General features: G+C 25.6%; 1 protein-coding gene across 1 annotated transcript in view; it reads left to right on the top strand.

Moving 5' to 3' along the window:
- Positions 1–17,447, top strand: part of LOC111674812 — a 66,103-nt gene that overhangs the window by 13,213 nt on the left and 35,443 nt on the right. Inside the window, exons 3-4 of the mRNA XM_023435473.2 lie at positions 12,622–12,836; positions 15,267–15,402. Of these exons, the coding sequence (XP_023291241.2) occupies positions 12,622–12,836; positions 15,267–15,402 (351 nt within the window). The remainder of the gene's footprint in view (positions 1–12,621; positions 12,837–15,266; positions 15,403–17,447) is intronic.

Here is a 17,447-nt window from a genome sequence, read left to right as displayed (position 1 = left end):
AACAAGATTCCAAAAAGAATACCATCACAAAAATAATGGCAACGAAATAAAAATCTCAGGAACCAAGAGAAAATCAAGCGGAAATAAAAACAATAAAATATGAACACAAATACACACGCATTTACATAAACGTATAAAAAAGATTAAAATGTAGACATAATTTGTAAATTAATTCGACATGCAGCAAATGATGTTATTTACCACAAACTGCCTTGCAACTACAAAAACAACAATATCAGCTAGAGTTGGTGTAAATAAATTAAACAACAATAACAACTCATAAAAATTATGACATGACTGAAATAAAACAATTGTTAGGTTATCTTGTAAATTTGTTTATCTTGCCACACAAATATCATGTATTCATTTTAACACTTCTAAATTAATTTGTATAAAAAAAATATGTATGAACGTTAATTTATAAGCAACATTTATTGAGGTATGCAATCTAATATTCTCTAGTAAAGTTTTTGTAAGTTTTTTTTTCTTAACTCTAATAAAGAGATTTTCACAAGAAGGGACATAATATAATTTTCTTAATTTAAATAGGGAGAAGGATCAATTATGAATTATGAACCGATTCTCATCAAAACCGAAAAACTTATTTACGTCAAATTCTGCCGCACTAGTTAAATGCATAAATATAACTTACTTTTTAAAAATCTGATTACGATTGCTGTATAAATAGATAATTTATGAGCTATGAATAATTTATGCTGTGGATGCTAGGTGAAATCATGGACCCATATTTATCTTTTAATACCAAAGAAACCTTATCAAAATATACACTATATGTATGTAAAATTTTATTTCAGCTCTTCTATTGTGACAGGCGGAATTCAATAAGGAGTCTAAGTCTACGATCAATATTTCGATATTTTACAAACGAAATAAAAATAGCAATATAAGATTTTTCATAGTCGAATTAAGTACTTGTGTTTTCTGTCCACATGTGTAAATATCAAATAAATTATCTGTTTGTTATTTTTTATATTTTGCTATCAAGTGATAATTTTATATGTTAAATAATTGTAGAAAATTTATAAAACACAACTGGGCTTTAATATTATTTCGTACATCGACAATTTATTTGCTTAAAAAAAACAACAAAAAAGGTCATATATTTTCTTAATATTTATCTTAAGAAAAATATTTCCCTTATGAATACAATTTTTTTTATCTCGTTTTTGTTTGTCCTTGCTCTACTGTTATTTGCCAACAGGAAATGAAAACGAGTTTCAATGAAAATAAAGGTTAAAATTGTATCTGAAAATAAATGAGGCTACAAAAATGAACCAAAAGGAAGTATAAAAAAACAGAAGAAATAAACAAAATACGTTTTAATTTTATTTGCCTCCTGAGATGGTAAATGGAAAATTCAAGATGCTACAAGTTTTTTTCCTTGTAGAGTTTTTTTGAGCACCTGGATATTTAGAGTAGGCTTTGTGTACACGATTCGTTAAGCGACAATATTTGATATAATGTTTAATTATTATTCAGTTAGTTTATGAAATAAATTTTAACATTTTCAATATTTTAAATTTTAAATCTATCGACTTAACGTGTTATCACTATATAATGTTTGAAACATGCACAGCTAAGAGTTGAACATAATAATAGTATGAGATTTTTAAAAGTGCTTACGTCAATATTTGGAACATGATATTTATTTTTATTTTGAAAGTATATAGTTAAAAAGAATCACATATTATGAAACTCTGAATGTTATTATTTAAAAATTATAAATATTAGTATTGTGTTAATTTAAATACATTTCTGTCCGCTAAATTACAATATTAAACAAGTAAGAAGTTATAGTCGGGCGAAGCCGAACATATAATACCCTATACCTGTATACGGATTAAATTTGATTTAGTTTTCTTAATAAAGCATTTAAGTTGAATTGTACCTTGTCTCAGATATACTAAAGCCATTTATTGTTTAATAAAACTGTGGATAATTAAGGAAAATTTTATTAAATTATATTATATATTATAAATTATATTAAACATAATTATAAACTTAAAAGTCCTATTTGGCGATTTCAGTACTATGACCTGTAGTTTGATTACAATGTTTACAAGCCCTATTCTGGGGTACAATTGTATGGAGGCTAGGTGAAATAATGGATCGATGTCAATCATTTTCACTTGTATGGAGGCTAGGTGAAATAATGGTCCAATCTTAACCGTTTTCAATAGAGTTTGTCGCTGGGAAAATAGAAGATCATGTATCACTAAAGTGGTGTAGGGTATAAAAATTTTCTTTACAAACATGATGATTTTAAGATTTTCAAATATAAAACAATTAAATTTATCCTCGGGATTTTGGGATTACATACGTTTGTAAAACTGAAAATAAAATTGCGACACAAAAGCAACATCGGTATTGGAAGTTTTTAAGTTGTGTACATGTTACATTTATTAAATACGCATAAGTTCCGCTTGCCTTCATAAGAAATGCTTATGAATTAAACCTTATTTTTTGAAATAATAGTGAATTATGATGTTCTATTTAGCATTTTGTTTAATTAATATGTATTTTAAAGCAATAAATTAATTTTTATACAGAAAAATATATTTAGCAGTATTATAAAGTAAACAAAGGTGTACCCGGCAGTTGTACAGCTTTATAATAAACATATGAATTAAAGTCAAAGAAAGACAAACACATAATAAAATATTTCATTAATAATGGGATATTCATCTCAAACTAAATGGTAAAAACGGATTTAAATTCCAAAATATTCTTAAACAAACATCTGGGTCAACATAACGTATGAGCAATTAATTAAAACATCAACAATTTTCATACGTAGTTGTGGTTTTTATTTGTTTTCTTAAAAAAACATTCTTTAAAAATTATATAAATTTAACTTTTCAACAATAGCAGTTCTTATATTTGTTTAAGCATAAAAAATTATTTAAAAAACAGTTATAGAATTATAAAAACATTTAACCACATACAAACAGAAGTTCTTTGGTTTATTAAAATTCCTAAATTTATGGAAATGAAAACAGTATTTAAATTTAATTTGAATTATATTCTAAATATTTATATATACAAATATTACATTGCATATACATGTACATATATGCATAATTATATGAAATAATAATTTATAACCATAATTTTTCAAATGAATAAGTATGTTTGTATGTGGATATGTATAAGTTGTTTATTTCATTAAAAATTCCTTTGAAAAAGAAGAATATTTTTAATTTCTAAAAGTACTTATACATATATGTTGAAAAAACTGTTTTTTGTTTGACGATTTAAAATAATAATAATCTTTTTTGATTTTTTAAAGTATCCTTAGTAAAACTACAAAAGCCAAAAAAATAAGAAAAGGAGAAAAACACAACATTGTTTTAAAATTTTAAATATTTCATTTATGCATTTTTTTTACTGCTTCTGGCTTTAAGTGATTGAAATTTGTGTTTAATTTTCTTCCTTTTATAGCAATTGCAATTAAAACTAAATTGAAACTTTAATTTTTAATGTATAAAGCACTTAAGATAAATACTTGAATATATACTTCTTTATATACATATGTATGTACATATTTGTATGCATGTATATGTTGTAAGTAGTGCAAAACAAAAAAAGAAAAAAAAAAAAAAAAAACAATAATAATTGTTGTTTCACTTTATTCACATTGAAAACATTTCGAATTCAAAGGAAGGAAACTCATATTATTTGAGGGAAATGAAAAAGTATTAAGAACCATGGTTGTAGCGATGTATTCCAGTTTATATATAAGTATGAATGATGTGCTTTTAAAGTTGAGTTGATTATCGAAATCTTTTTAAAAAAATGGACTTGAAATTTCTAAAATCCATACAAGAAATCTGACACAACATTGATTTAAATTAGTGCAGAAGTTTAAAACGATAATCGAGAAACAGAAAATCAACTTTTATGAATGCAATATTGCAATATTTTTTGCCAATACCGAATCATACTACAGAATGCGTTTGTACTATAGGATAATTGAGCTGTATTTAGCCAAATTTATTCTTATATGAAAAAGTAACTAAAAACATATCAATTATAATTAGTCGTATTTAATGTACAATTTTAAAAAATCCAATTTTTTTGAGAATTTTTTTAAATTTTAATTTCGATTTACTCAAAGTTTTATTTTTGTGGCTTATCGAGTTACTGCAATTAGCTATTCATATCTTAAAATTTACGAATTTTTTCCATACTCATAATATATGAGATGTGGCCTCCTCTGAACATTGATTTAATTTGTTAAACTAAATATTAAAATTCCGTTTTCTTTTTCTTTTCCTTGCTACTTTTAACAAAAAATAATAACTTGAAATTAAAAGCACATGTGAAACAAAACCGGCATAATTCAGTGGAACACTGGAAGTGGTCACCAATATCAATTATATACTTAACAGCCATTTAGATTCACGATTTTCTATCAGATAACATTTTTATTTATATAGAGCAAAATTTTCTAAATTTTGTAATGTTTTTGAAGGAAAAAAAATTTTATCTTATTTTCTTTTGTAGTTATTGGGAAGTGAAATTGTAATATTAAAGAATACAATTAATTTAATTTTAAAAATATTAACATAATTAAATAAATTACACGCATTTGTTAATTAAATCTAGAATGAAAAATAAACCTTCAATTAAAAAAAAATTTTGATTATTTTCGCTTCTTTGGAGGTGAATAAACATTATTTCCACAGAAGGTGAAAATTCCCTTAATGCTACTTTTGAAGTAGTGACAAATGTTATTCCTTTGGAAGTTCTTCCATTTATTTTTGCTAAATTATTAAAATGAACTAAACTTAAATTTTCAGTGGGAACATCGGTATCATATTTGTTGTCAATACAAATGAGCCCACCCTAATTTACATACCTATAAATTACTAACGTAACGACTTTCTTTCTCATTTTTAAAAGTTTAAATATATTTTTTTGTATTCCTTTATATTCTTAGAACATAAAAATAGAATGCCAATACAATGACAATTTAAGTTTAAAGTTAAAGTTACGCCTCATACAACCACAATGTTATCGAAACTAGTACAACTTTTTAAGCTTTTTTTTCTAAACTCACAAAAAAAATAAACACGAACAACGACTTGTAAAAAGGAAACAAAGTGGAAAAAGTACCTACAAACTATATAGAACCGAACTTTTATTTATATTTGTTAAGGTAAGGAAAGAGTGTATTTTGTATTGTGAAATCAAACAAATGCATGACAACGAACGATAGAAGGTGTATTGCATATGCCTCAGGGAGTTTCCCAATGTTTCATTTATGTTCACATATTTAAACAAATATAACTGTGTGTTTTGTGTCTAAAGAGTGATATCATGATGTAGGGAAGAATAGGGAAGAAAAGTATCAACCAAGACAACAAATAATAGAAACCAAACCGCAACGATGTTCTTTTTCAACTTTCGTATTGACATAGTGTGCTTACAGTGCTTGGGCAACATATTCTGCCTGTTTCTCTAATTGCGAACGAAAATTTATTTCTCATTTTATATTGAAAACAATAAAAAAATTTCGAATTTATTTGTTATTTTCAATATAAATCTATAAAATACTTTTTCGTTCGCATTTAGAGGAATGTTTAGATTTATGGCTGTAGTTTGAACATATTATGATTAAATATGGTTGTAATGTATCATCATAATATATTCTTATTAATTATGAAATATTTATTATATGATCAGATTATGATTTAAAATAAACATAATATAACCCTAAGTAACCTGTAAGAATTCTGTCAAAAAAAAAAAATGTCAAAATGAAAAAAAAGAAGATCAAAATTCAATACCACATCACTGTGCTGGTATCTTTATTTGTCTTCTTGTTTATTTCACACACTTGCACAATAATAAAAAATAACGCCCTTCAAAGACACTCATCAAGAACAAATGAACAAACAATACAACTCTTAACTATTGAAATTGAGTAGAAGCGGTACGTGTGGAACCAAGAAGTATTTCCTACAACTAAATTTGATAACAAACAGCAACAAATCTCCAGAGTCTATAAAATAAACCACAAATACAAAAGTGAAAAGAAAAGAAAGAAATTCAGTAACCAAACTAAATGTAAACAAAACTTTTAACAGGAAAGTCACATATTTGTACTATTTTAAGTACTTAGAACTTGAATAACATGAAATCTTAACTTTCAGAACGTTATATATTTAATCTAAAAGTTGGAAAAGATTTTGTTCAGTGTCAATATAATACAAGTGAACAGATATGTCGATATTGATAATATCTATTAAGAAATAGACACCATCAATATTGTATAGGCGATTAAGGAAAACTGAGCATACATTATTTTAAATAAAAGTTTTCTTACCTGATTTAATACAATATTTGCTGTTAAATATGTATATACATTTTTAAATTATATAATTTCTTTCTATTCATATTTTAGTTCTTTGCTTTCACATACATACATACATATATAATATTTTCGTATATCTGTATATTATGTTTTACTTATTAATATTGACATTAATTTTGTAAAATTACTAATTACACTTTTCCGTGTAAAAGTATTTGAACAAAACTTTAAAACAGAAACACACACGAAATAACACTTTATAAATACTATTTTATTTTTGATTTCCTTTATATTTCTATGTTTTTACGTATATGTATGAATAATAATTTAATTTAAATTTTGTATTTAACTACATAACATTATAATCATAAACAGAATTGTAATAACAAATGAATACATAGCTACAATATGAGCATTAACATAAAGTATTGAAAGTTACATTTTATTTCTAAATGCAAATAATGGTTATATATAAGTATTTTTAATGAATGGTTTATTAATGATTCCAACATATTTCCATTTAATAGAAAATTCAAAGTAATAAATTTATTCTATGCAATTAAATAAATTACTTAATGTATGCAAAATTATATATAAATTACGAAGAGCATATTATTTATGTTTAGAAGCCATTTTGCATGTACATTAAGGTAGTTTTTCTATATGTATATTTATGATTTGACATAATAATGTGACATTTTTCATGATGTTGTGTGGTTTGTGTTAGGAATCGAACCTACGATAATAACTGAAAGTTTATTGAAATTTTAAAACCTTTAAATAAGCATCTTTTTGTATTATAAAATAATATCAGAACAAGTAGGACCTCTCTTATATATAACTGTTAGACTAATAGATATAACAATGTTTAGGAAACATGCAATTGTATGAGCGAGAATACATTTATATCACTTCCATGTTCTTTATTATATCAATCTCCAAGCTTGGATTCATTTCGTTTGTCTGTGTGGCCATATCCATAAGCCTATTGAAAATGGTTTAAATATCTGTACTACTTCACATATAAGACACCATGTAAAGCCTGTTGTATATTTTCTATGTTGATGAACCACTCTAATCTTTATAAGTATGTATGTTTATGTTTAAGTAGAATATTGTATAATACTTATAACTTATAATGATTAAAGTTATAATTAATTGTAAAAGTTTTTTGATTATTTAAATGTTTGTTATCACAAAAGAGTTAACTCAACATGTAACATCAATAAATCATTTTTTCTTTTCTTAAATTTAAATTGGAGCATTTTTTGTTTTTTGGTACAATTTTATCTCTAAAAATGCAATGGCATTTTAAAATTATGAATTTCGGTTATATTCGAAAAATTAAAATTGAAAAAAGAACAATTTAAAATGTGATTTTTTATTAGAAAAGAAGAATTCTATATGAAAATTTTCACTTTAAATTAAAATGAAATTTTAAATGAAAAATTTCATTCATAATTGATTTTTTCTGAAAAACTGTTGAAAATAGTTTTGTGTTTATAAACAAATAAGCATCGATCATTGCGATCATGATTTAGACTTATATTTAAAAATTTCAACAAATTATACTATGTGACAAAAATAAATACCTAAGAAGCGGTAGTATTTTTCTGAAAGGTGGATAGGAGTAGAAGAAGAATGTGTCTTTAATTTTGCTAAAAACCTCCAAAATCTTAAGGGTAAAAAAGGGTTTTTGTACATTTAAGTTTTTATAATTTAGTAACAAAGTATAATATCAATCGCTGTAATAAGCTAAGACCCTTTTTATGACATTCATGATATTTAAATAATTTGTAGAGAAATATATGTACCTATTTAATCAGCATATATATTTTTGATTTTAGTTTTGCCCCAAGTTTGCAGATGTTTTAACAGTTCCTTTATATAGGAACCGTGAAAACATCTGAAAACATCTGCAAGGAACCCTAATATTAGAAAACTATGTCTGTTAATGAGTAAGACTAATTTTTGTTTTCAAAAATCGATTAACAATAGCGTTAACACAAAGTTTGCATTAAAATGATTCAGAGCCGATTGGTATAATTTAAGATTGTTATATTATATCAGCATAAACATGTAATAGCTCTCCAACTATAGTGGTATAGGGCATTAACGTTATGCCCAAGTCCAACAGCTTGTATGTATACATATTTAAATATGATACGTAAGTATAAATATAGTGTGGTTTCCTTTTTAAATGTTTACTAGGGTTGCAACTTTTTTTTGGGTCGTCAAAAACTAATATAATTATATAACAAAAATGAAAAATCTTGGAAAAAATATATCAACGAACTATATTAAATAGTCGCTATTTGTAACTTTGATGACAAAATATCCAGCAAACAATCCCCTATTAGTAATATAAATTTCAAAGACAAAAAATATTTTTGGCAATTTTTTTAGCTTTATGAAATGTGTTCTATCTTAAACAAAAATCTGTTGGTTTTATGAACATTGTTGCAGAAAAACGCCATAAAAATTTGTGAATAATTTTTGAAATTATACAAAATTTGTAATTCTTTTTATATATGTGAGTTTAAGATATGGTGGATAAATATTTTGTAGAAGAAACATTTTAAAAACCTTCGCGAACCAGCTTAATGAATAAACTTTTACTCTCCTGAAAACTTGTATTATTTTAGATACAGTCTATTGAATAAGTCCCTCGATATATTATTCTTATTCTAAATATGTTATATTCGTGCAAAACTTTATGGCCTTTGATGTGGGTATTTTTTTCACGTTCGCGAACAAATAATATAGGAGTTTAAAAAAAGTGCCGATTGGCAACCCTAATAACAAAATTAAATATGTATATAAAGTGTTTTATTTAAATTTACTCAAGAGAAAATTTATACATATTTAAATAAATAACCAAATATACCTGTATGGTAAAAATAATACATAAACACATACATACTTATACAAGCACAATAAGTACTATGTAAATATGTAAATATATATTATATAATAAATACCTTGGTTAGAAACTCAAATACTCATATAAAATTCATAATAAATGGTAATTTTTGGTTACTGTTTGATTAAGTGTTTTGTGTACACATACACATATATTTAAGTAAGCATCCTGTAGTTTTAGGCGAAGAAAATACATTTTTATACAAAGTTTTTCTAAAATTAGTTTTGAATGATTTAACTCTGCAAGCCTTTGAAATGCAGGAAAGAAAACAACTTTCATTTTAGTACTAGCAAGCAAACGTTTAATTTTAAACTTTATGTTCATTGTAGTTGTATTGGTGTGTAATTGTAGTCTAAGATGTGTCAATTAGTTTCCATCTAGAATAAGCGAAATATAAAATAATTCTTCCTTTCTACTTATTCTTAATTATCAGAAAAATTTTTAGAGGGGGCATAAATAATTAACAAACTGCAGGGTATTTCTTATATATGTATGTAAAGGTTTTTAATTGTTTGCAAGATTTATCAACATCATTATAAGGCAACAATCAATAAAAACCAAACCACATACAACGTATACAAAATTTAATAAATACACACATATACTACCACTCAAATTTGAATACCAATCTCATTTAAAATCGAATACAAGTAGAATAAATATATGTATCTTTTAATTGGTTATAAACACACATATGTTAGGATTCTATTGATTCGGTTAACACCAATAACAACAACAACATCATCAGTTAAGCCAATACACAGCAACAGAAACCAAACCAAAATATAACAAAATAAATAATATTTATAAATTATATTATTGCTAAATTTAATGAACCATATATGATGTACTAACTAATACATATTGACAGAAATTAATGTATTTCACTAAAAAAAGGTCATCAACATTTATATGAATCACTGTCCAGTACAGTGTGTGAAAATAAAAATAAATCTTAAAATAAATGTTTGCGACCTTTACTTGATTGAGAGAATCAATTATATTAGAAAGTTATATTCTATAGTGACTATGCCAATTTAAGCCATTCTAAAAAAATTAAATTAAATATTTGCATTAAGACAACAATTTTTCGTTACCAACAACAATAATAAAAACAATATAAAACCGTGGAATTTTTAAAAGTATCAGATGATATTAGCCTTTCTACAAAGCTTTTTTGAGCAATTCTATTTACTACTAATAATTCATGAGAGTTTATTTAAAATATTACCGAAGTTATTTTTAAGCTTACAAAATTACGAATTGATTAAAGTATAAAAAATAACCAAAAGTTAAAAATTGAAAAAATTTTTATCGTAAAATATTTTCGGCAAAATTTATAAATTAAAAAAGAAATCTTTAAATTTAAGCTTTTGTATTGTTTTTAAAAATGTTGTTCACTGTTAAAAAGCCTTTATGCTTATGTATTTATAAATATAGAAAACCACATGATTCTTGCAAATAAAATTGCCTTTTCAATAAAAATGTCAGTGGTTTTAACTCGAACAAATATAAAAACACAATTCAATGAATTAATTATATTTTAAATCAAATTTTGTACGTATTGTTATTGAGTTATGCCGCAAAAATGTTTGTATAAGTAGTTAAACGTAATTTTATCAATTTATTTTCTATATAAAATCGACTTTGAAATTCGACTATAAAAATAAAGCCATTATTTTTGAGTTTTCGTTATTTAGACATATTTAAAATATACAGAATGATTTTAGTATGACTCATGTTTTGTAGCTCCCAGTTCAAAAAATCGGATTTGAGATTGTGCAAGTCATTAAGTTATAAACATCATTCGATTTTACTAAAATTTCAGATATATTTTTCATATATTATTAACACGTAAGCGTAAATTACGTCTATGGACATCGAGCGCTAGCGTTTGTTGATGCAAATGACGTCTGCAGCCGTCACATAACATAATTTTTTTTTAAAATTAATATCACTATAAATCGGAGTATAATAAATATTTTTTAAATCCTCTAACGTCATTTTAACTATAAACTCATATAAATTTTTATTATTTAAAAAACATATTTGATTAAAATTAGTATCCAGATAGTACTCGATTAGTTTAACGTAATACTCGAATTTCTCAAAAATTTAGTGTGCATCTGGGTAGAATCATATTTTTTTTTGGGTGCGCCTCAACGAATTAAATTATATAATCTGAATCCATAAAAGTAAAGATTAAAACTTGTTTTCCCAAAATTGTAACAATTTTTTTTTCAAAAAAATGTGTTATTTTTTTAAATCGTTTTCCCTTTAGAACCATTGTTCCTCTAGTTACCTTGGTTCTATTGCGCTAAATATTTTCACAACGCATTATTATAACTTAATGTATAAGTCTAGAGGCAGAAAAAGCCACTAGACTGTCAAATTACAAAAGTTTTTTTCATCGTATTAGTTTAAAGAATACATAAAAATGTTTATGTAAGTTTCATTATGATATTCTCTACTATAGAAGGGTATTTATTAATTTTATTTTGGGCGCAAAGAAAATCAAAAGTCTCAAATTTATGTACATATGTATGTATATTCTTATGTGCATCATTTAATTTTAATTTATATATTGTAACGAATTTGCATTATAATACTGTTGTTTCCAATCTTATAAGCATCACTAGGACGATGTGTTTATTCTAGCATAATTGTTTACGTTATGATCTCATTTTAGTTGAGTTGCCAATGGTTATGTTTGTACTGGGAAATTTAACTGAATTGCTTTCAACATATAGTGAAATTAATTCTCAGTATTTTTTTTAAATATCATTTATACTATGAAATCCATATAAGTACAATGCACATGGTAATTTTTATTGTAATACGTTCAACAATAATACGTCAGTAATCATTATAATCTGCACATGAACAGATATTGTAATAAGTTAAATTTTTATGGATTTTTTCTACTAAAACTGACTTTAACAGATTTGTGAGCGTTATGGTAATTTTAAAAAAAATTATACAAACACAAATTTATTCAAAATGCTGGACATTGTAAACTCACTTTTTTCGAAATGAAATTTTTTTCTAAATAATTTTCACTGCGTTTTTAAATTTGTCAAAATATTGACACTGGCTAAGAAACCATCATAATATTTTGTCAAGCGAATCAGTAAAGGATTCACACGCGATATTTAACTCTTCAGGTTATAGTGATATAACCATTATATTTATAACCAAAATATTTGTATTTATATTAGTGGATTTTAATTTGTTAAGAAAAGTTTCATTGTTAATGTAATTTTAATTTCAATATAAACATATCGCAAAATGTAACATAATTTGTACATATTTATTTAAAAGTTTTTTTTAATTATTAACAATTTACTTTAAATTTCAGATCTCGTTGAGGGTGCTCTGCGTAATGTCAATTTAATAATTGAACCACCTGCTGTTCGTCGTGGCCAACATGCTGTGCTACGTTGTATGTATGATCTGGAGGGAGCTCCGTTATATTCAGCAAAATTTTATCGTGGTCAATTGGAATTTTATCGTTATACACCTGGCGAATTTCCAAATACAAAAGTTTTTCCATTTCCTGGCATACATGTTGATGTAAGTAGTTCATGCTTATACAAAAATGTTTTTTGAAATATCTATGTAACTAATTGATATTTGAAACATATATATGTATGTAGATGTAGTTTTTTTAACTTTTATTTCTTTTTTCTTTTAAATAATAGTTAAACATTTTTTAAATTTTTTATAAAAGTTTTGGAATTTACAGAAAGTAACAAAATTTTTATTAGGGCTGTAACATTGATTTTTACAAAATAGAATTCAAGAAATATTGAAAAATATTTATATTTTTCAAAGGTTTTTTTCACAAAGTTTACTAACAGTTTTACCAATAAGGTAAATTTTACCGTTCCTTTAATATTTTGTTTTTAAAAGTAATTTAATTTAAACATTATTTTTTATTTAACAAACGCTTGAAATATAAGAAATTAAAAAAAATTAAGCCACAAACTTTTTTCAAGTTTGCAAAGCTTTTAAAAATATTAAAAAATTGGTCACAAAACCACAAAAATATAAATAAAAGAGAAGAATTAAACTCTTTTAAAAACTACACTAAAATAAATAAAAAATGCATGCAATCTTGTTTATTTTTTTCATCGGTTTTTTTAAGTCAATAGAAAAATATTGGCAAAAGAGTATAACAACAAAACTGCTATAAAGTTAGACTCATGTAAGTTGGTAGAATATTTAGTTTGGTTTGCAAAAAACAAAAAACTTGGAATGAGTCTACTCCTACTTTTACTATGGCATTGGCACCAATAACCATTTAGTTACGGATTTTCTAAAGATTTCTAGCATAAAAATGTTAAACGAATAAATGGAAAATATAAATATGTATGGAGTACACAACGATAAATAAAAACTTTAGTCAAATTCTATATGCAAGGAAAATTGGGTTGTAAGACAAAGTTGTTGTGAAAAACCAGGGAAACAAAATTGTGTTAAATTTGAAGGTAAAAGACAAATAACTAATACTAAATACCGTTAATAAACATATCTGTACAAAATAATAAAACATATTTAAATATTTCCATAGTTTCTCTTAAAATGTATTTTAATTTTGCCCTCAACTGTAGCTATTTGCGAACACACAATAGGTACCATAGATTTTTATAACCATACAAACACATTTATCGTTATCCAGTCATTTAAGGTAACTGTAAAGGATGCAATTTTCCATTATTTTTTGCAATCGTTAACGGGAACACTCGAGTTGCTGACATTGGCATTACGAAACACCAAATAACAATAACGATTAAAGAGAATACAGAAAAAAATTAAAACAAACAGTCTTAACTTCAGGAATAAAAAAATAAAAAGGTGAAAAACGTTCCCTTTAAATAGTCCTTGTAATAAAAACAGCAGTTGTTATAGCATTTCGTTATATAAACGAAGTATTTGGCAGAATATAAAGTGATAAATACTTTACCATATTGACCAATAACACTATTCATATATGTATACCTGTACATTGTTCCACTAAGCTCTTGAAGTTGTTAAAGTCGAGTAGAATTGTGGTTCGAATAAACAAATTAAATGGGAATTTTCCCCAAAAACAATTCTGTTTGTGGCTTCCAAAGTTATATAAAATAGGAATAAAATTAAGTCGTTTATAATTGCTCTGTTTTATATTTTAAAAGAAAATTTTAATGTATGAAAAGGGCATCGCATACACAAAAGTATTGTATTTCTAAATAACATGCTCCCCAGTGGCATCCTAATATTAAGCTGGAGGTCCTCACCACGCAGTTGTGTGCTGCAAGTTACAAGCACAAAAGCGTAGATTGCCTTAACGCGTACAATGCTTAAAACATATCTTCATTCTTCTTATGTAAGCGCCACAAGCGGCGCACGAACATGTCAGTTGATTTTGATAGCTTATATTTTATTAAATATTTATATTTAGAGTATTTATAAATTTTTATAAACTAAAACTAGTTAAATTGTAAAATTGAAAGTAAAAAACTTTAAATAAACGGTTAGTTCTCTATAAATAAAGCAAAAAAAATTCGCTTAAAAAGCCTTAATGTAACTTGATTCGTAACATGCTAAGAAGTTATGAATACCACGCAATGCTTTGATGCGAAAACACGTAGTGTTGACTTCCAGCTTTAAAATCATGCATATTTCACAACATCTCAACTGTTTTTTATTTTTATAATACGTTAATCTCCAATACGTATGATTATTGTGGTATTATGTATACGCCTTCGTTAACATTTAAAAATATTAATTTATATAAAAAATAGTTTGAAAAATTACAAATATAAAATAAATAGGAACATGTTGGTCAATAGTTTAATAGAATATGTTAACTTCTGGATATTCCCAAATCTTTAATTACTACAATGTAAGCAATTTAATTTTCGTCTTATCATATACAAACATATATGTGTATATATACATACGTATATATAATATTAACACAATTATAATATGTATATCCTTTTGTATTTCACCCCTTAGGTCACCAGTTCGAATGCGACACAAGTGTTAATACGCAATGTGGGTTTTGGTTTATCCGGCAATTTCTCATGTGAAGTGACTGCAGACGCACCATTATTTTCTACAGCAACCGCTTTTGGCGCTATGCAGGTTGTGGGTAAGTTAAATAAGTAAAAAAAAAGAGAACTCACTACTTGTAGTTAATTGGACTCATACATATTGTATGAAACACACAACAATAGTATGTTCTTACTTTATATAGTCAAACGTACATTTATATTTAAAAATCTACAATATTCTTATTTCTATATGACTGTTCATTTATTTCTGGACAGTAAATGAATAGTCATTAAATATAATCATTAAAAGGTGTAAATTACTTCAGAAATATACATATGGGGCTACAGGCAACTTAATGATAAATTGAAGAAGCTACAAAAAAAGCAAAATGCCCAAATGAAATGCATATAACTTTACAACATTGAGTCAGGAATAAGAACAATGATTATAAATTGTGAAGGAGTAAATAAAAGTCAGTATTTTAAAAATGCATTAACGCACTGCACTGTGTAAGAATAAATGATTTTATTGACAATTTTATATAAATAAGAACTTTTTAAATTTCGAATTATTTGATTTTTGAATATTTCACAATTGTGTCCTACTGTGCGATTGCAAAATAAACATAACCCTTTTAAATGATTTAAATTATAATGCACCTCATTTTAAGACAATAAACACAATTAAAAATACACTTAAATAAAAGTTAAATAAGTTGCTTTTTTGACTGCGAAAGAAATACAAAAAAAAAAAGAATTAAAAGAAAATAAAAAAAGTTTAATTATGGTTTACAAGAGCAAAAACACATTTTTCGTCATTAATGTTTGACAATATTTTACACTCGACGAACAATGCAAAACATTCGTACGTATACATTTATTCAGCGTTAATTGTTAATGTTTTTGGCAGAGGGTGAAAAGGAGCATAAATAAGGAAATAGCCTTGTTTACATTTAAATTTTAAAATCATAAACTTTTGGAACAGCAATAACACTCTGACACTGGGCTCTTAATAAAAGTTTCTTCTTAACGTTGCCAAACAAATCATTAATTTAAACTTACAAAGCAAATAAAACTTTTACATTACTGCCATGCCTTTTACATCCGCTTACTCCTTTTGAGCTGTTGGAGTTTTTTGTCAAGCGGATACGTTTCACACAATGAGAAGTCTATAATTGTAGCCGGTATTTCCTTTTTCTCTCACTCATGTCACGGTAATAATAATCAAGTGGTGTAACATTGTTTTGGCAAAACGTTGTAAAACATTTTTGTAACATTAACAGGTCATTGCGTAAACTTGACAGTCAGTCAAGTGATGTACAGACATACTGACATACATATATCTATTAAAAGAAACTACACAGGAAATGCTAGTCATCTTAAGCAAATGCTTAGAGAGAGATAGACAGTAGGTAAGACACACACACTCACAGAGACAGACAGAAAGGTGTACGGTATTTTACCACCTTTTAGTTGTTATGTTTGTTGTTTTTCTTGTAAATATGTTTTGTTTAAATCTATTGAAGATGTGCCCTTTTGTTGAGCAGCAACTCATATTTAAGCTGTTTAAGTCACGGTTACTTAGTTGAACATGTTTAAATGTTGTTGTTTACTTTACCATTGTTGTTAATGTTACAGATGCGTAGGTGTTGAGGAAGAATTTCTGCAACGTATTTTTGTTAAGGCAAGCTAAATTTTAAATAACGATATACATATGTATGTACCCAAAAATTTTCTTTACCATATAAGGGGTTAAAATGCTTAAATTTACTTACGCAGTAGCATTTCAAGTCACTATTTTAACACGGTGATATGGCAAGTAATTATTACCATTATTTAAAAGTATTTGTTAATAAGACGTTACATGACTACTTCTGTGCAATAAGGACGATATGTAGTAATGTTTAAAAGGTAAGCAAAAACTAATTTCTGCATAGTCAATAATTTACAAACTAATCACAAAACATTCAACAAAAATTTTTTGTTCATAAAATAAAACATAATTATACTTCACCCTACCCTTGAACATTCGTGAACTAGTGCCTATGTTTGGCACCTCCACCATTTTCCCTTTTTAATGTTTTTTAGTTATTACGAAAATGTTTTTGTTTCTTTATACTGTGATTATACGAACATTTTACGC

Source organism: Lucilia cuprina, chromosome 4 (genome assembly GCF_022045245.1).
Source record: "Lucilia cuprina isolate Lc7/37 chromosome 4, ASM2204524v1, whole genome shotgun sequence".
Taxonomy (NCBI): domain Eukaryota; kingdom Metazoa; phylum Arthropoda; class Insecta; order Diptera; family Calliphoridae; genus Lucilia; species Lucilia cuprina.
Note: the sequence above shows the minus strand (reverse complement) of the source record. Positions and strands in the feature narration are given on the sequence as shown.